Below are 19,743 nucleotides of genomic sequence, written 5' to 3' on the forward strand. Positions count from 1 at the left end.
ATGTAGGTAAAGTAAAATCAAGTCATCATAAAAACCATCTTTAAAAAAAAGAGACTGATCAGATAAGAGGTCTGGATAATACAGGAAAGAATACCCAAGTTCGAAAAAGAGGATGAACATCCCTTCCTGTAGCTGGGAGGAGTAGGGAAGAGGAAGTCACAGGAACTAAGGAAACTGGGGACTTGGGAAGAGTAGGTGTTGAAGGGAGTATTTATGTCCAAGTCTTCCTATTTGAGGATTGGAGGGGGAAGGAGAGAAAGTCAACCAGGAATGCAGTGATATATATGGATCTTAGGAATTAGAGCAATTGAATGAATCTGGACATGGGTGACAATTGGGAGAAAAAAGAATCTGCTCCTCCACCAAGTCAACACATGAGTGTGGGACAGGCACTTCTGAAAGGGGCATCATATGGGTGGTGGGCTCAAGGGAAGCCTAACAGCAGCAGAGGCAAATCTAAAAGGATAGGGATATGGCAACCACTGACAAGGTAACCCAGAAACTGAGTCAGGGGTTGGAGAGAGGTTGGTGAGGGAGGGATGTGGTTGGACTGTCCAGGGCCCTCCCCAGGGTTCAGATGATGGAGGATGATGGGACACATTCAAATACAAAGATGGCAGACCCAGGAAAGACTCCAGAATTAATTTGATGGTTTCTTGTTTAGTCAGTTGGGGAGAAGGATCTCAGAAGTGAAAGAGAATAAAATCAGCTGACAAAGGCAAAAGTTAAAACCCTACCAAGAGTCACTGCTTTCCACTCCATCCTGGGGTCAGACATCCCAAGCCACCTCATTAGAATTGAGTTCCCACCATCCTGAACATACCACAGCTCAATAACACCCTCCGTCCCTCTCCCCCTGAAACTGCTGAGACATCAAGTCTAAATATGCCTCTGGATAATCATCAGGGACCAAATACAACAAATCTAAACCCTCTTTAGGCAACAGAGAGGAAGAAAGGAGTACACATTTACCATATGTCTGTGTTATGTGACTCTTCATGACCCCACTGGAGGCTTTCTTGACAGATACTCTGAAGGGGTTTGTCATTTCTTCTTCAGCTCATTTTACAGATAAGGAAATTGAGGCAAACAGGAGACAGTGACTTGTCCAGAGTCACCCAGTTAGAAAATTTAAGGGCCAGGATTTGAACTCAGGAAACAAGTCAGATCAGGCCCGGCACTCTAGATATCTCAGCAACCCTCTGCTAGTCCTGGAAAAGCTTGCTTTTGTCAATAAGGGCCATACTTGGGTTAGCTGTTCTGGATGCCCTGGCCTGGGAGCCAAGGTTGGGTGAGGCAGAGCAGTGCTAGACTTGCCCATACTCTCAACCTCCTGGCCAGTGGTTGGCTGCTTTTTACTGGGGCATGGGAGATGATTTTCATAAAGGAATAAGGGTTCAGCTGAAGGAGTTATTATTCCAAAGGGATGTCAGAGGTGGGTCACTCATTTGGAAACTTCCCCAGGAGGAATCTGGTAGGTCAGATGCTTCCTAAACCCTGTGCTGGGGCAGAGTGAAATTTCTTGAAATCCTGGGAACCTTGAAGCCTGGAGCAGCCCAAGAGCTCCCCTAGAACTTAACACTCCCATATTCCAGCCTCAAAGATCCCAACTTCACATTTGTAAAGGGGATCTTTCTTTCCAAAGACCAATTGTCAAAGCCATTTCGCTTAATCAGGTTCCACCCACTCCTGGCTGCTGGTCCTTCCAGGAAGGGCAGGCTCACGAAGCCCTTTCTGGTCACAAGTCCCCAAATCCCACCTGATACTTAATCCCTCTCAGTGGATTTGAAGGTCACCAGTTCTATAGCATTTATCACCAGGGTCACAGAAAAAGCACCCCAAAACCTGAAATGGTGTGTCCATGGACTAACCCAAACTGTCCACTCCCTTCCTAGCTTGCATCTTCAAATGTCTGCCTGGGCTACTTCCCATCTCTGACCTTAGACATCTGTTCTGCTCCTGAAGAGATGCGGAGGCAGTGCCAATGGCCCTTCCCTTCACCTCAGCAGAGTCAGTTGGCTGGTTTTTTTCATATTTTAAAATAAAGTTTTATTTTTTAAATGTAAAATTTTTTTAGTTCCAGAGCAGCCAGAGAACACAGATCCTCCCAAAGTCATGTCCACAAGAGATAGCAGGAATAGTTACCCCCATCAGTAAACTCAGCCCAGAGGAGCAAATCAAATAATAAACATTTATTAAGCACCAGATGCCACTCCCTACCCTCAAGGAGCTTACAATCAAATGAGAAGACAACAAGCAAATAGGTATTAACCAAGTTCCAGACAGATAACTACCACGTAATTGAGGGCTTCCTAAGAGACTTAAAAGGAAGCCAGGGTCAGTGATGGAGGCAGAGAAAGGCCAGTCTGAGTCACAGTGGGGGGGGGGGGGGGTAGGGTGGGGGGCAAATAAGAAGTCAAAGAATAGGAAAGGCAGGAGGGATCTAGGTTCTAAAGGGCCTTGGTAGAGGCTCAGACCTGAGGGTGGCATGATCAGACCTGGATGAATGGAAGATGGATTGGAGTTGGGGATGGGAGAGAAAGACTAGAGGGGGGCAGATCCTGCACCAGCCTCCTGGGGTCAGGCATGGGGGTCAGGACCCTGAGAAGATACAATAGTATTTAGATGGAGCCCCAGGACAGGGAGGGTCAACCCAAGAAACCCTGGGCAGCAGACCTACCCATAAGTTGCAGGGAGGGAAGAGTGAAACCAGGCCCTGGCAGGGAGTCATAATCCAGCAACTAGAGCTGAGAGGAGAGGATGATGCAGTGGATAGGAAATCTGTGTCAGGAGGCCCTGAGTTCAAATTTGATGTCAAACATTAATTGGGTGACCTGGGAAGTAAAGTTGCTTAATTCCAATTGTCTCTCCATCCCCACCCACCCCCAAAATGACTAATATAAAAGTATTATTGCACATCTCAAGATCCCCCAAAGAAGCAGTGAGGGATAAGGCAGTAACAGTGCTAGCCAAGATCCCCAAAGAAAAATCCATTTTCTATCCAGTCTCCAATGGGACTTCTCTAAGGATTCCATAGACCTTGGGAAGGCCCAGGTTCGGACTTTGTCCTCGACATGAAAGGTATGTGGCTGGGGGCCCAAGTCTCTTGGACTCTCCTCTGTAAAATGGGAACACTACTCTGCCTCTCACAGGTCCAGGAGGCTCCCCCATGCCTTTCGATCAGAAGGGAATCATAATCCTTTCATAAACCATTGGGACTCCAAGGTGTTGGCCAGCAAGCTAACCCCATTCAGTCAAGGAAGACAGGAAAGTGAAGCCCCTTAGAAGGAAGTCCAAGTGGGACCTAGGGTCAGAGAGAACCTGGAAGGAAGCCGAGTGGGACAGGAGGATTTGGGGTGAGGAGGGAGGTCACGGGCTGAAGCAAGGGGAAGTCCCTGGAGATGGACCCCATATACAGAGTGATCTGATTATTGTTCTTACCTCTAGGGAGGTAGATCTGATTTCCAAAACTTAAGCATTTCTCAAGCTCCTGTGAGATTACGAGCACTGGGTGATTTTAGTCTTGTCATCATGGAGCTTCTACTGACCAGGGGGTTGCCAACATAGATATCCCCTCCCCAGTTAAAACAAGGTGTTGGGGACAGCTAGGTGTGCAGTGGATAGAACACCAGTCCTGGACTCAGGAGAACCAGAGTTCACATTTGGTCTCAGATCCTTGATACTTACTAACTGCTGGAGGGGAGCACTAGCAGCTTGGAGAGGAGGGGGAGGCCTCTGAGTTTTACTAGTTCCAGACAGACAGACACACAACCTTCAAACATCCAGGCTGTTCCTATCATTAGCACATCAATCATCAACATTTCAAAGGTGTGATCACACAAAGAGAAAAGGAGGACGAAGGCAGTCTTCAGATGAAGAGAAGGAAGGAGGCGGTGGCTCTCCAAAGCCCCAGTCCTTTACCCAAGTACCAAAGATCTGCCCAACTCCCTCAAGCCAGGAGCCCTAGACAAAGCTCTCCCTCTAATGCAGGCATTGTTCCAGAGTGCTTCATTTTGGGGATGCTTACAGGTTCCTACACTGAGTTATCAATGGGCAGGCAGCACACACCTACACTGAGACATGCCAGACAAACACACACACACACACACACATGTGCATAAAAAGCAAATAGGGTTAAGACTCCCCTGAGTGCTACAAAGTGAAAGGCACAGTATACAAAGTAACAACCAAGAGTTGGAGGATCAGACTGGGCTTTTCTCAGGGATACAGTGACTCAAGTCAACTGAAAGACTTTGGATGAAGACTGCTGTACCTGGCCAGAGAAGGAACTGAAGGTATCTGAATGCAGATGGAAGCCCCAATCAACAAAATAACAAATCCCTACCCTAGCTAGTTTGTGAACTACTGGCCCTCATTCTCACATACTTCATTAGCTCTTCTTGGCTCTTTGAGCTACACTCCTTATTTACATATCCCTCATTAAATACCAATTGAAGTTTTACAGAAAAAAAGTAAATGGGGGGGGAGCAGCTGGGAATCAGGGAAGAGCCCCAACTGGGGAGGAAGTCAGTGATTCCAGGAGATGGGGGGGGGGGGCAGGGGAAGATGCAAGGCAAAGCATCCCAGGCAGGGGATAAGGGATATCACAGAAGATAAGGAGGAGGCCAATGCAAAAAGCAGAGAGCCATGGCCCCCTGAGAATAGTCTGGAGCTCCTTTGATCTAGGAAAGTCCTTCCTGGTATGGGTTTTTCCCTAGTGGGTAGGGATCTCTCATAGAACCACAAAAGAGAGGCAAAAACATTCCTTTTTGCCTCAAGGAGTTTCAGTCTATGGGGGAGTGGCACAACATGCAAATCAGAAAAAAGTGGAAGAGACCAGGAATAATGAACAGAGGGCAGATACTATCTAGCATGAAGGGAGACCAGGAATCATTTGAGAAGGGTTGGTGGGGGGTGGGAGAGGGTACTGCAAATAACTCCCCCCAACAAGACTACAGTTAACTGGACTATCTTTAAGAAGTTTCATTTTTTGAACCCTCTGGTCATTTGGATGGCCTTGGACTTCAAAGAGAGTGGCAGCAGGTGATGGGGGGGCAAAAGAGGAAGGGTTGGCTTCTCTTAGCATTTGGACAGCTCCCATTAGAGAGACAATCTAAAAGGAAATCCCTCAAGGGCACAAGTATGGCCCAGCAAGTTAGAGTATGATAGACCCACAATAAACATTATCCAGTTTGAAGAATGTGAAAGGTCCTATGACTCTTCAACACCCTGGCTCTGCTGCTCTAAATAACACATGACAAAGCCCTGGCTGGTAGACCGTAAGCATGTAACACATGTTTGCTTAGTAGTCCAGTCTAGAAAGATGACCTTGTGCCGGAATTCTGCAAAGCCTCCCAGAGGATGTCCCAGAGCTTCCACACAACAAACCATGTGAAGGAAGGAACAGATCATGTCAGATGGCAGACTTGGGACCATAACCTGGACTTTCCCGCCCCCTCTCCAAATATTGTCAACAAGACGAAAAATCACTGCCAAGGACTACAAAAGGATGACTGTCAGATTTTCGATCTCTACCATGCACAGACAGCCTGTGTAAATAGGAACAAAAGTCCATCCTCCTTTGTCCTCAGCTGTTGATCTTCTTCATCCCCAACACCACATGGCTTCCAAGGGTCTGGCTGGCTCATAACCAACAATCCTAGTCCTCCAGGTTCCCAATTCACAGAAATCCTGACTCAGCTGGCCCTCCACCACCTTTCAGAGGAGTGGTCCAAGATGGCCCCCCTCTAAAAGCTGGAAGTTCACAGTTCCTAAATTAGCTTTGCAGCCCCATCTCTACCCCCATCTGACCCAACTGCCTCTACCATCCAAGTTCTTCAGCTGCTGTTTTCTTAGGTAGGGAACACTAGGCCTGAAGTTTCCAAATCACATGGCCTCAAATTCACATGATTCAACCCCCTGGTCTCTCAGAATAGCAAAAAAATCCTCTTGTGTTTGTCTAAGACTGAACCCCCCCCCCCCCGGCCTGGCCCGTGGGTCCTCCTCCAGCCACTCAAGCAGCCTTGGTCCCTTCTCTTTCTGCTGAACTCCCCACTTACTGAAGGATACCGATGGGACCTCAGAGCAGAAAAGCAATAGTTAGTTACCCTAACCCAATGGTCAATAGCTTGGTGCTATTTGATTCATCAATGCCAAGGCAGCCCAGCCCACAGGAGGATGGTCCTCAAGCCCAGGTACCTTTCTATCATACCAATCCTGCCTCCAATCCTGCCTCTTAAAGGGTCTCACATGCTCCAGTCCTCTCTAAGGCCAAAAGGTTGACCCTGATCCTTACAGCAGTGCTCACCCCTGTCCCAGGCTGACCAGAATCAGCTTTCCCCACCCATCCCCACTTGGCAGGATCTTTTCCCTACAGATGCTCCCTGGAAGGCCTCTTAGCATGCAACCTTCAGAATGGAGCCATGCTATGGCCCCAAGACTCTTCTCTGTCCTCATCCCTTTAGACCCACCTTTTAGGCCCTTCAGAGTTGGCTAAATCAAAGCGCTCCCTCTCCTCCCCAGGCCTAAAATTCTTTGCCTGGTTCTGGTCCTGGGCCTCATTCCTGCCTGCTCTTTCCTGATCTGGATCTTGGGGTTGAAGGTGCAAGGCGCCTGTGTGTGTGTGTGTGTGGGGGGGTATTTCAATGTTCCCCCTGCACCAGGGGCGGGAGGGATTCAGTGCGCCCTCACCCTCTTCGCTGCTGTTGAAGGGCGGTGTGGCGGCGGGGGCATGGGCAGAACTGCACCCCCACGGCAATCCAGGCCTGAGGGCCGGTGCCAGCGCCAGGTGGGGTGGGGGCTCTGGGCCCTTTGGCATCCCAGCAGCCACCTGTGTTTCATGGTCCTTCTGCTCTGCTTTCTGCCAGGGCCTTGGGGCGCCTCAAGGTTGATCTCAAGTCGGTGTGGCCGAGCCCCCCACGGACCCCCCACGCATCCTCTCACCTGCCCCGGCAAGGGCCAGAGCCCCGATGTGGGGGGACATTCCAGGTTTCAGGAGCTGCCCCTCCGCCCCTTCCCCGGGCGCCCCCGGGGGCCGGGAGCCTGGCACACAGCAGGCGCTTAATCAGTGCCCGTGGCTGCCCCCGGCCCCGCCGCTGCGTCTCCGGGCGGGGGGATCCTCGCCCCCCGCGGACGCGCCCCACGTGCACCCCCGACCCCCGGCTCACCTTGGCGGCCGCCATGCTCCGCGGAATGGGCTCTGGGCGGGCGCCCGGCGCGTTCTCGGCGGCGGGCGCGCGCACACCCCGTCACTGCCGGGGCCACGTGACCGGAGGGGCGGGGCCGGGGAGAGATGCCAGTGTTCATTGGCCGGCCCCTCAGGCGCGTGACCCTCCGCTCTCCGGTTCGGGGGCGGGGCCGATCACGTGAGTCGGGGGCGGGGCGTCTCGGGCACGTGACACCGGGGGCGGGGCAAGAGTGCTCCCAGAGGAGGGCCTGGGCGGAGCCGGACACCTCCGAGGCCCCTCCCCTCCGAGGCTCCTCCCCTCCGAGGCCCCTCCCCTCCGAGGCTCCTCCCCGAGGCCCCTCCCCTCCCCGAGGCCCCTCCCCTCCGAGGCTCCTCCCCTCCGTGGCCCCTCCCCGAGGCCCCTCCCCTCCGAGGCCCCTCCCCCAGGGCCCCTCCCCTCCGAGGCTCCTCCCCTCTGTGGCCCCTCCCCGAGGCCCCTCCCCTCCTAGGCCCCTCCCCTCCGAGGCTCCTCCCCTCCGAGGCCCCTCCCCTCCGAGGCTCCTCCCCGAGGCCCCTCCCCTCCGAGGCCCCTCCCTTCCGAGGCTCCTCCCCGAGGCCCCTCCCCTCCGAGGCTCCTCCCCGAGGCCCCTCCCCCGAGGCCCCTCCCCTCCCCGAGAGGCCCCTCCCCTCCGAGGCTCCTCCCCTCCGTGGCCCCTCCCCGAGGCCCCTCCCCTCCGAGGCCCCTCCCCCAGGGCCCCTCCCCTCCGAGGCTCCTCCCCTCTGTGGCCCCTCCCCGAGGCTCCTCCCCTCCGAGGCCCCTCCCCTCCGAGGCTCCTCTCCGAGGCCCCTCCCCTCCTAGGCCCCTCCCCTCCGAGGCTCCTCCCCTCCGAGGCCCCTCCCCTCCCCGAGGCCCCTCCCCTCCGAGGCTCCTCTCCGAGGCCCCTCCCCTCCGAGGCCCCTCCCATCCGAGGCTCCTCCCCGAGGCCCCTCCCCTCCGAGGCCCCTCCCTTCCGAGGCTCCTCCCCGAGGCCCCTCCCCTCCTAGGCCCCTCCCCTCCGAGGCTCCTCCCCGAGGCCCCTCCCCTCCGAGGCCCCTCCCTTCCGAGGCTCCTCCCCGAGGCCCCTCCCCTCCTAGGCCCCTCCCCTCCGAGGCCCCTCCCCTCCAAGGCCCCTCCCCGAGGCCCCTCCCCTCCTAGGCCCCTCCCTTCCGAGGCTCCTCCCCGAGGCCCCTCCCCTCCGAGGCTCCTCCCCGAGGCCCCTCCCCTCCTAGGCCCCTCCCTTCCGAGGCTCCTCCCCGAGGCCCCTCCCCTCCGAGGCTCCTCCCCGAGGCCCCTCCCCTCCGAGGCCCCTCCCTTCCGAGGCTCCTCCCCGAGGCCCCTCCCCTCCTAGGCCCCTCCCCTCCGAGGCTCCTCCCCGAGGCCCCTCCCCTCCGAGACCCCTCCCTTCCGAGGCTCCTCCCCGAGGCCCCTCCCCTCCTAGGCCCCTCCCCTCCGAGGCCCCTCCCCTCCAAGGCTCCTCCCCGAGGCCCCTCCCCTCCGAGGCCCCTCCCCCGTGGCCCCTCCCCTCCTAGGCCCCTCCCCTCCGAGGCTCCTCCCCGAGGCCCCTCCCCTCCTAGGCCCCTCCCTTCCGAGGTTCCTCCCCGAGGCCCCTCCCCTCCGAGGCCCCTCCCCTCCGAGGCCCCTCCCCCGAGGCCCCTCCTCTCCGAGGCTCCTCCCCCGAGGCCCCTCCCCCGAGCCCCCATCCCCGCAGGAGCCCCTGAGAGCACAGTCTGTTCCCTGAAGGAACCCCTACGCTGACCCCAGTGCCTCCCCACATTGCACGTTTAGTCACGGCCCCCTGCCCCTCATTGCAAAGAGATGGAATAGCTTCTGCCTGTTACTAGGGGGGCATCGAGGGCATCGGCATCATCAGAGGGACAGGATGGGGTTGGGGAGGCCAGAGGTGAAGGTCAGGCCCATGCAAGTCTTGGGAAATGTGTACAGCAGGGGGATGGGCAGGGCCTCCGGGTGCCCAGCTCCTCCTAGCTCTGGCCTTATTAGGCCCCACAGAGAATTCCCTACTCAGGTGGGGGCTCCTGCCTCAGGTTTTCTAGGAAGGACGATGACCAGGACATTGAAGGACCTTGACTCAAGTCAAAGGAGAATCAGGCGAACGCCAGAAGGGCTCTCAGGCTGCTTCCATTTCATCTGGAATCATGCCCTAAGAGGACAGCTGCCCCAGCATGGAAAAGGCTGGGAGACATAAGCTTCCCCTTCCCTGGGAAAATATGTATCAGATAAGTCATGGAGGAAATGTTTGTTGGGTTAAATGATGGGTGAGATTCTCACTCTGATTCAGAACAGAAGTCTACCTTGAAGCCAATAAGACTGGAAAGCTTGTGAGCCCACATGGACCCTGGACAGCCACCCGGTACTTGGACCAGTTGAGCCAGGGGGCCACTGCTCAACCTCCTTGGCCATTAGTTATAGCTTGTGAGGGATCTGGGGTAGATGGATGGACAAAGGGGCATCATCTATGTTGACCTACCTCAAAGATGGGCTGACATTTTAAGCATGTCCAGTCACTAACTCATTGGATCCTCAGACAACCCCTTGGAGGTCATGGGGTCATGCCACCCCCAAAGGTTTGCTGTAGAGAGGGAGTCCTTCCAAGAGCCATCTCAGTTTTGTACCCCCCCCCAAAAGAAATATAACAGATATTTGACAAATGGGTCATGGACCAGGTGCTCCTTGGTTCGGCTGCTTTTTCCTTTCCTGAGTCCTGCCCAGCCTGACTGAATTCTTGCATAGAAATCCCCTCTATAGGCCCCCTAACACCCCCCAAACCTTCCTTCTGTCTCCCCAAGGCTCTCCCTAAGGGTACCACCCCTCTTCCCTCTCTCCTTGATGCTTTGCCTACTAAGCCGTGGACTTGCAGGGTTTCCCACTCACAGCCTAAGGTCCAAAAGGAGGGATGACCGTGGCATTCCTCCCTTCAATTCCATTGACCCTCATCATTTTCATCACTTCTTGGCCTTCCCCAACTCCATTAGTGGGTAAATGTCAGCTGCTGTGAACCATTCCAACAGAGTTATTGCCCCCAAAGTTGGTGCAATCACTTGGATGTGCTACTTGCCTTCTTTGTTGTGGGTTTGAGAATGAAAACCCAAAGTTTATAAAAGCCATGAAGTAATAGAGAGAATGGGAGGAACCCTATCTGATGAGATGGACCTTCTCTAAGATTCCAGGCAGGCTTCCAAGTATAGCAGAAAGGCTCCCGTGGTGGGTGGAAGGGAATGAGGAAGAGTCCAGAATATCCTGTCTTAACAGTTTTCAGAGGAAAACATGTTCACCAACCTTTTTTTTTTGTATGCAGGCAGGAAAGGAGTCAGGCAGAGGAAACAACACCTTTAGGCAAGGGATGATTAAAAGAGAAAAAAGGAAAACAAATCAAACTGCTATGGCTTCAATTCTTGAGAAGGGGCTACACACCCATGAGCATAGCCTGTCTTGACAAAGCTGTCCTGCCTCTTTGGCAAATATCCAATGGGAGGCTTCCTCACTATATAGACAGAAGGAACTTTGTCTATTCCTTTTACAAATGAATTCCTTAAGGCCCCCATTAAGGGTTGGGTCCCATTCATTTAACTAGGAATTTTATTTGCCAAGCTTCACTAATTTTACAACTTCTTTGTAAGCCTATATCGCTTGATTCAAAAGTGTGAACTTCACCATGCTTGAGGACCCTTCCAGGATATGTTTGTGACCAGTGAAAAACTTCCCAAATGGAGCAGGGGTCCTGAGATCAAGGTCAATGTCAGGGACACAAAGCCCCCAGATTCATCAACAAACTGAAATTCTTCCTTCGTGCTATTCATTGTCCTAGGCTCTGGAGATACAAATTAAAAAGTGACAGAGTTCCTGCCCTCAGGAAACTTCCATTCTACTAGAGAGGCAGAATGAGCACAGAGAATACCCAAAATAAACTCAAATGCATTTTTGATGGGGAGCAGTGGGGATATCTGGAGTAGGCTTTCTGTAGAGAGGGCTTTTAAGCTGAACTTTGACAAAAGTTAGGGATTCTCTGAGTTAGGGATTAAGTTAGGGATTAAGTTAGGGATTCTCTGATTCTCTGATTCACTGCATGGGGGATAGCCAGGGGAAAGACAGGTGAAATGGCTTAGCATAAGAAGGAACCGGAAAGTCAGCCTGGTTGAACTGCAAGTACATATGATGAACTGGAAAATCATCAAATGACAGGTTGCAAAGGTGGAGGACTAGAGACCAGTTCTGGAGTTAGGAGTACCTGAGCATAAATCTGGCATCAGATTAATAATAATTACCTGCTGCATGATCTTGGGCAAATCATTTAACCCCATTGCCTTGCAAAAAACAAAAAATCAAAAAAACTGATGGCAGACACAGGAGTCTGTATTTGAAGCTAAGCAGTGGATGGGGGGCCAGACTTGTACTTTAGGGAAATCACTGGCACTTCTATGGAAGACAGGTTGGAAAAGGGAAGGGACTTAAGAGGCAAAATGATGAAGACAAGAACCTAGGACAAGAGGTCACGAAGGCAAATTTGAGAGGACACATCAGTTGATTGACTGTGGGAGGACGGAGTCCAGGATGATGTGAAGGTTTGTAAATGTGGATAACCAGAAAGATGGTGGAGTTCTCTCTGGACGACAGGGAAATGGTGGAGAGAGGGAAATGAGTTCAGATTTGGATGGTAGAATTTGAGGTGTCTCCAGGACATGCAGTCCCAGTTTGGAATGTGGGCCTTCAGCTTTGGAGAGACAATGGCACAGGCCCTCTGTGGAAGAAGGGATTAATCAACCCTTGCACGGCTCTGACTTGAGAGAGCCACCATGTATACCACCTACCACATTCCTGGAGGAGTGTGTACCATTCCGAAAGCCACTCACCTGTACCTGCCCTGGAAGGCAGCTGCTATTGACTTAGCTAGCTGCCAGACCTGCAAAGACACCCTGAAAGAAGCCAAATGTGCAAAAACATTTTAAAAACAGAACAAAAAAACAAAACAGAAACAAGATAATTTACACAATGACAACAACCACATTTGTGGTTCTTCATCGTTCCTTTTCCAAGAGAACCAATGACATCACTAGTGAGGTGTTTGATAACCTCATCAGAGAAAGGAAGCACAAGGTCATCAATCTCACACACTCTCTCTCTTCCAGATTCATAAACTCCAGTAGCAAGACAGAAGTTAACTGATGATGGCCTGGGAGACAGTGGATGATCTTGGCTTTTCTGTTGCCTGGCCAAGCGATAAGTGCACCTGCTTCACTTGCCTTCATGTCTGTTTCCCATTCCGCAAAAGGGGAACAAGGAAATCAGGTCTGAGACCTCTTAGTTATGTTTAAACTGGTTTAGCCCATCTGCCAAGGCAGCTTAGTGGGGGAGGGGGTATGACATGTTGGCCTTCTACAGCTTCTTGGAGGCACAGGTGACAGCCAGGTGAATGTAGATACTGGCACAGTAGATAGAGCACTGGTCCTGGAGTCAGGAGGACCTGAGTTCAAAGTTGACCTCAGACACGTAATAATTACCTAGTTGTGTGACCTTGGTCAAGTCGCTTAACCCCATTGCCTTGCCAAAAAAAAAAGTGAATGAGAAGCCCAGATGAAAGCAATGACCAATCACTCCTTCAGAGAAGTGAGGGTGAAATGTGCTGAAGAGAGGTGCTAGATGAGGATAGATTTCCTTTGACCGTAATCATTTGTTATTAGGGAGGACTATCACCAGGGCAGGGAGTTTGAGGTAGTAATAATGATGCAAAAGAAAAAAAAAAGTCTTAAGGAAATCTTATCACACACAGGATCAGCTAAAGGTAGTTCAAAAGAGAAAACTACCACCCACTGCAGTTCTGTTGTTTGTATTGTTTAGTACACATTTGTAAAAATGTCCTTCATACATAGTTTTCTATTCTTTATTGTATTGCTCAACACGTAATAAAAATGAAAGTTTATTTTTTTAAGAGTAAAGTACCCACGAGTGGCCTTGGAATATCTTCAAGAACAGTTGATCTGTGGAATAGGATGACAAAAGTAGAAACCCACTGGCCCTGAAAATGATGCCTAGGGCCATATGGCATGATGCCAGAGACTCAGGAGAGTTTTCCTGGTCTTTGGTCCAGGAGGTACTTCCTCTTTACATACACTTCCTCTCTCTTGAATCAGTGCATGATAGGAGAAGTTTTCCTCTGATGGCCAATGATGGAGGAATTCAAAAGGTACAAACTGTGGTTCAGATTCACTGGTTGCTCTTGGTCATGACTTGGCCCATTCATAAATTTGCTTCGGGAAGTTTTCACTGAAAGATTAGGTGGATAAAAAAGGCAATAAATTAGGAACGCTTATAATTGTGTGCTGATATGATCAATGTCATTTCTGTAGGGAATCACAGAATCTCAGGGTGATAAGGGACCTGTGACATCATCTGGTTTCACACATGGCTGACCTTTAGTCCTTTCCTCAAAATTCCTAACAAGTATTTACCCGGCCCCAGTGAAAGGAGCCTATCAGCTCTTGAAGTTACATTCTATTTTGGAGCAATTATAGTGGTCGCACAGTTTGGAGCTTAGTTATTGTGTTCTTCAGCAGAGAGGCTGGAAAAGATGAAGAGGAAGCCATTTATCCCAGTTTGTTCCACACAACTATTCTAACCAAGATCAAGTGATGATCAAGAAATTCAAGGCAAAACCAGACTCCAGTTCAGCATAAGGAGGTAGCCAGAAAACTGGGCCTTGGGACGGAATCACTTCTTAAGTGCTTACTGTTTGCCAGGCCCTGTGCTAAACACTTGGAGGGTCTTGGCAGACCCTTGTAGCTCTCTATGTGCCATGCAAGGAGCATGGAGAAGGCTTAGTAAGCAAGCTTTCCTCCCACCCTGTGGCTTTAGCCCCAGAGCAGGATCTTAGATTCACTGTGGAGATTCAGGCTGGAATTTGCAGCCTTATGATTTGATGAACTTAATGCAAGGAAAAGGAGTGAAAAAGAAAAAGGATGGGAGACAGTTTGGGGAGCTTACTTTCTCAAGCCTCCATAAAGCTGTAGCATGCCAACATGTCATACCCCTCTAAGCTATCTTGGCAGATGGCTAAACCAGTTTAAGCATAACCAAGAAGTCTCAAACTTGACTCCCTCATTCCTCTTTTGTGGAATGGGAAACTGAGAACAATTTGTTCCATACAACCATGAAGGCAACTGAAGCCGGTGCACTTAAAGCTTAGTCAGGCATCAATTAGATGCAAACAACCAGAGTGTCCCATGTATCTCAATTTGTTGAGCCACTTAGCTCACTGCAGAGCTCAGACAAGGAAGGAGAGTACAAGTCACCATGTAAGACATAGCTTTCTCATCTGAGCCCCCTGAAATACTTGGGGAAAATGAAGAAAGGAAGTACAGGGTCTGGCAAAACCCCACAAAGCCCCAACACCCTCCCCTAAGTGGACAGAACCTGGCCCTGACAAACAGTCCCAATTCAGTAAGCAAGACTTAAAGAGGGAGGAAAAAAAGATACTGATGATAAAGGGTTTTATAAGCAGGTATGCCTAAGACATAAATCCAGGAAGAGAAGGTAACTCTTCAGCTACAAGCAGTCTCAAAACCCCAAAATAAACAAACCAAAATACCCTCAGCTTACACATAACAGAATTAAGGGTTTTTTAAAAGTTAAAAATGATATTTAGGGGCGGCTAGGTGACACAGTGGATAAAGCACCGGCCCTGGAGTCAGGAGTACCTGGGTTCAAATCTGGTCTCAGACACTTAATAATGACCTAGCTGTGTGGCCTTGGGCAAGCCACTTAACCCCATTTGCCTTGTGGAAACCTAAAAAAAAATGATATTGTAAATGAAATTAGAGCACTATAGGGGAAAACTGTAAAAGAAATGAGAGTTTTTTAGGAAAGACTTGGATGGGAGAATTAACTTTTTAGAACAAGAGGTATACAACATTGCCCAGGAAGACCAAACAGAAATGATTGACTCCATGAGGCAATAAGAAATATAAAAACCAAGTCTAAAGACTGAAAGGAAAATACACTTCATCCCAATTGACTTAGAAATCACATCCAAAAGATGGACCACCTGTAAATATGACCAAAAAAAGGAACTAATTTTGTGAGTCATGAAAGGGAATGGTCTCCATCTTGTAGAACCAGAAGAAAAATTAAAATAAAAGAATCCATTGAAACCTGCTAAAAGAAACCCCCCAATGAAAACTCCCAGGAATATCATTGCCAAAATACTGACTTTCCAGATCAAAGAAAACATATGCAAACAACTAGTACAAAAGAATCCAAGGACCAAGGAAGAATGTCAAAATGAAACGAGATTTGGCAGCAATACCATGGATGTGCTTATGCATATATGTGTGTGCATACATGTATGTGTTTGTTTCAAGACTGGGTCTCCCCTAATTCTAACTCTTCCCTTAATTCAGAGCTGGAAGTACGCCAGCCACTTATGGGCCTGATCAATACGGAGGGATTAATTTGTTTTGCTTTTTGGGCCTCTCCTTCCAAGGGCTCACCATACTGGTGCCAGACTTAACTAGGATAGATGACTGAATCTTCTACATTGAATTTTCATTGAGTTCTGGTCTTTTTTAGTCACAAAAGCCTGAAAGTTGTTTAGTTCATCAGATATTCAATTTTTCCATCCAGGACTATATTCAATGCTCCCCCCCCCCCCCAACAGCTGGGATTATGACTTCTTGCAGCCAGACCTGAAACAACCACCACAGTGGAGAGCTTAGAAGATGGTATTTCAAAAATAAAAAGTCATGCCTCTCCTTGACTTATGAAGCAAAACTGAGGATGATTCTACAAAGAGAGAAAATAGAGGGTGTCCAATCATTCCTAATGGAAAGACAAGAGGTGAGTCGAAAATTTGGAATATGAAAATATTTCAAAAAATATAAAAAGGTAAATACAGGGGAGTAAGAATGTACTAGGTAAGGACTTATTGAAGTCTCTGTATTTTATGGATGGAGAATCAAACAAGCAGATCCTCTAATGTCCTCTAATGTCATTGGGGTCAAAAGGGAGCTTTAGAACAGTTTTCTTATGATTTGATGATCTTAAAGCAAGGAAAGGGAGTGTAAAAGGAGGATGGGAGACAGTGTGGGGAGCTTACCCTCTCATTTAAAGGGACTTGAAAATAGGAAACCATTCCAAAAGGAGTTAGGAGTGGGAGAAGGGTATCACAGGAACCTTACATCCATCTGAACCAAAGAATGGTAGAACACACACACATACACATACATACACACACATATTCAACTCAATAGAAATATAATTAAAAGGGAGGGAGGGAGGGAGGAATTAGGGAGACAGCAGATTCAGGGAGGGATTGTTCAAAAGCTTAATAGACTATATAACTTCTGAGAGTAGATCATAAAGAACATTTAAAAAGGAAAGAAAGAGACTGTGATTGGGATCTTGGAGAGGGGGATCAAAGACTGGGCAGGGGAGTGAAAAACAGATCATCTCTCTTCTTTGTAAAGGATGGGGCATATTATCAATGAAAGAAAAACCTGCTAGAGTGAGAGAAAATTGTAGATTTTATTCACAAATCCTGCAGGATACAGGTAACTCACCTAGTTAGCATTTGAACATCAGGTAATTTAGTCTTCAGAAACTCCCCTCCCTCTTGGATTTTCATAGGGTGCCAGAGTTTAAGTTACAATCTAAGACATCTGCCCATCCCATGACATGCCCCTAATATGATCCCCCATCATACCACACATGATATGCTGATGAACCCCAATTGTCACAGGAGGTGTGTGGCATAATATTCAATTACCTAATTGCACAAATTCAGCTATATTAGGTCAAGATCTCTAGGTCACTCTGACCGGTTGAGAACTGGGTTCTTCTAATTTTGGGTTTGTCATCTCTGAAATGGGATTAGGAAAACTCTCCCAGTTTTGTGATTGGCTGGGGCCATTCCCCCTTTGTAATGGGTTCCCTAGGGACCCCCCCCACACACACACACCCAGTGAAGACCAACAACACCCTACATTCCTCATGGGGGCAAAGAGAAAAATATCTGAGTTGGATGGAGAAAAATACAAGGGCTAATAACCATGAACTCAAAGATAAAACAAAAGAGGAGAGCAGAATAGATTGGAAAGAAGAATCTATATCACTTACAAGAAACACACTGGAAACATAAAGAATCACCTAATTAATATGAGGGGCTGAAGCTAAATCTGTTAGATTTCAGTTGAAATGTTAGAAAGCAGAGCAGTGTCATGCTCTTAGACAAGGCAATAGTGAAAAGGAATTATAGACAATAAATTAATATAAATACTTAACATCTATGCACTAAATGGCCACATTGGCCCCTAAATACATAGAATAAATAGGAAAAGGACAAATTACAGAGATAAATAGACTGTCAAATTATAATGGTTGGGATCTCAATGGAACTCAGGCTGTGCTAGACAAATCAAACAACAAACAAATAAGTTAAGGATTTGAATAGACTTTTCTAAAAGTTAGCTACTCTAGCTCTCAAATGATTACTGAATGGAAATAGAAAGGAACAGTTCTATTTCTCAACACTATATGACACCTTTACAAAAACTGGCCATGTAATTGTGGTATAATGCTTTTGGAAACAAATACAGAAAGACAGAAACATTAAACATCCTTTACTTGACAAAAATGGCCTTTGAAAAAAGGATTAAAATTAATTAGAGACTAAATAACTTAATTCTTAAAAAATCAAATCAAGAAAAAATAGATAATTTCTTCCAAGAAAATGGCAACAATGAGCTATTATGCCAAAACTTTTACAATGTAATCAAAACAGTCTTTTGATTGTAAAATGTCTGTCTCTTAATACTGCCATCGACAGAAAGAACAAATCAGAGAAATGAACATGCAGCTTTTTAAAAAAACCAGATAAAGTGGGGCAGCTAGGTGACGCAGTGGATAGAGCACTGATCCTGGAGTCAGGAGTGCCTGAGTTCAAATCCGACCTCAGACACTTAACAATTACCTAGCTGTGTGGCCTTGGACAAGCCACTTAACCCCATTGCCTAGCAAAAAAAAAAAAACCTTAAAAAAAGAGAGAGAGAAATAAGAAAAAAAACTGGTGCTTCAAATGGAACTTCTTCAGCCCTGACTCAGCTACTCCACCACCAGAACCTAGAGCTATTGCCATTTCCATTAACCCCTCACCTGCTGATGTCTTTCAGTCAGGTTCCAAAACTCCCTGGAGTGGTCTGACATTTTCAGCGGCCTCACTCCGAGTGGCGCAGAGCTAGGCTTCCTCCAGTTTTTACCATTGCCAGTTCTGTGGAGTTGTCAGGAGGGTCCTCATCCATTTTTTCATCTGTTCATTGGAGTGTTGGACCTTCATTCAAGCACTAAGGTCTGTCTAGCTCTAAGATTCTATTAATCTGTATTTCTTCAATGCCGATATAAAGTGGTCATTTATCCCTTGGCCAAATTACAGTTAAGATTTGCCATCTTTGACACCTCTGAAACAATTATTATACATTATATATAGTAAGAGACCAGCATGGTGAGAAAGTCCAGGAAAGGAATGTGTATCCAAGCATAGAATTAGAAAACTGCATCTGGAATGTCTAGGATTACTGAGAGAATAAGAACTAACATGCATGGAGAGAAAGAGAGCCAGCCCAGCTTGGCTTTTGAACTTCCAATGTCCAGTTTTAATTGAATTGGACTATGTTTGAACTTCTTGAGTTCATTAGAGACAGTGGAAGTCTAGCTGCAGGGCAGCCAACCTTTGCAGCCAGCTAGACTCTTTTATCATGCCCAAATCCATTAGGAATCTGCTGTGAGCATTCACTTAGCAACAGCTACATGAAATGCTTAAGACACAAGGAAGCCTCCTGTTTATGCACCTGGAGGTTAGAAATGAGGGGAGCCCTTTTCCTTCTTATGAAGTTCCTCAGTTGGGCATGCTGTCCTCTCTGGAGGCTTACCTGCCCTGGTGGTTGTGAAGGTCAACTCGGGCTGCTGTTCCCTTGCTACTCTCCTTTTTGGCCATGGCAGATGGGGTCAGATACCCTCCAGGAGTCTGAGTCTACACTTCCCTAACACTCTGTCTCTATAGGAAAATATTTCTTTCTTGCCTCACTCTCCAGTGTGGAGTATACTGGGCCACTCAGAGTACCCATATGAACCCCCATATAGTACAGTGGGAAGAAGAGAATGGCTCATCAGCACTGGTGTAGAAAGAAATCTCACCAACAAAAGGGTATCTTGTTATCTTAAAAAAAAAAAGGACTCCCTAACATCAGCTCACTATTGGGCATGAATTAGTTATGAAAAGCCTTCACAATTGAAAGAAACATAATCATCCTTCATGTATAACAGATTTGTTTATTCTGTAAAGATTCATTTCAGTTGATTAATTATTAGTATCTGCTGATGGTGGGGGTAACAAGGCAGCTCTGATGAGGGAATTATGGAAGTACATGCCTAGAATATTCATCATCCATTATACGTTGTGTATTCTTAACATGTTTATCTCCTTTTAGCCCTATGGACCCCTCAGAGGAATTAAAAGGCATAGAACATGCTAGTTTCT

The 19,743-nt window shown here is 48.3% G+C and overlaps 1 protein-coding gene across 1 annotated transcript in view; it reads right to left on the bottom strand.

Annotated features, from left to right (window-relative positions):
- The window catches only part of SLC25A13 (solute carrier family 25 member 13), an 82,554-nt gene extending 75,321 nt beyond the window's left edge, over nt 1-7,233 (bottom strand). Inside the window, exon 1 of the mRNA XM_074195359.1 lies at nt 7,167-7,233. Coding sequence (XP_074051460.1) covers nt 7,167-7,181 — 15 coding nt within the window. The 5' untranslated portion in view covers nt 7,182-7,233. The remainder of the gene's footprint in view (nt 1-7,166) is intronic.
- Between the last annotated feature and the right edge of the window lie 12,510 nt (nt 7,234-19,743).

This window comes from Macrotis lagotis, chromosome 7, assembly GCF_037893015.1.
Source record: "Macrotis lagotis isolate mMagLag1 chromosome 7, bilby.v1.9.chrom.fasta, whole genome shotgun sequence".
Lineage (NCBI taxonomy): Eukaryota > Metazoa > Chordata > Mammalia > Peramelemorphia > Peramelidae > Macrotis > Macrotis lagotis.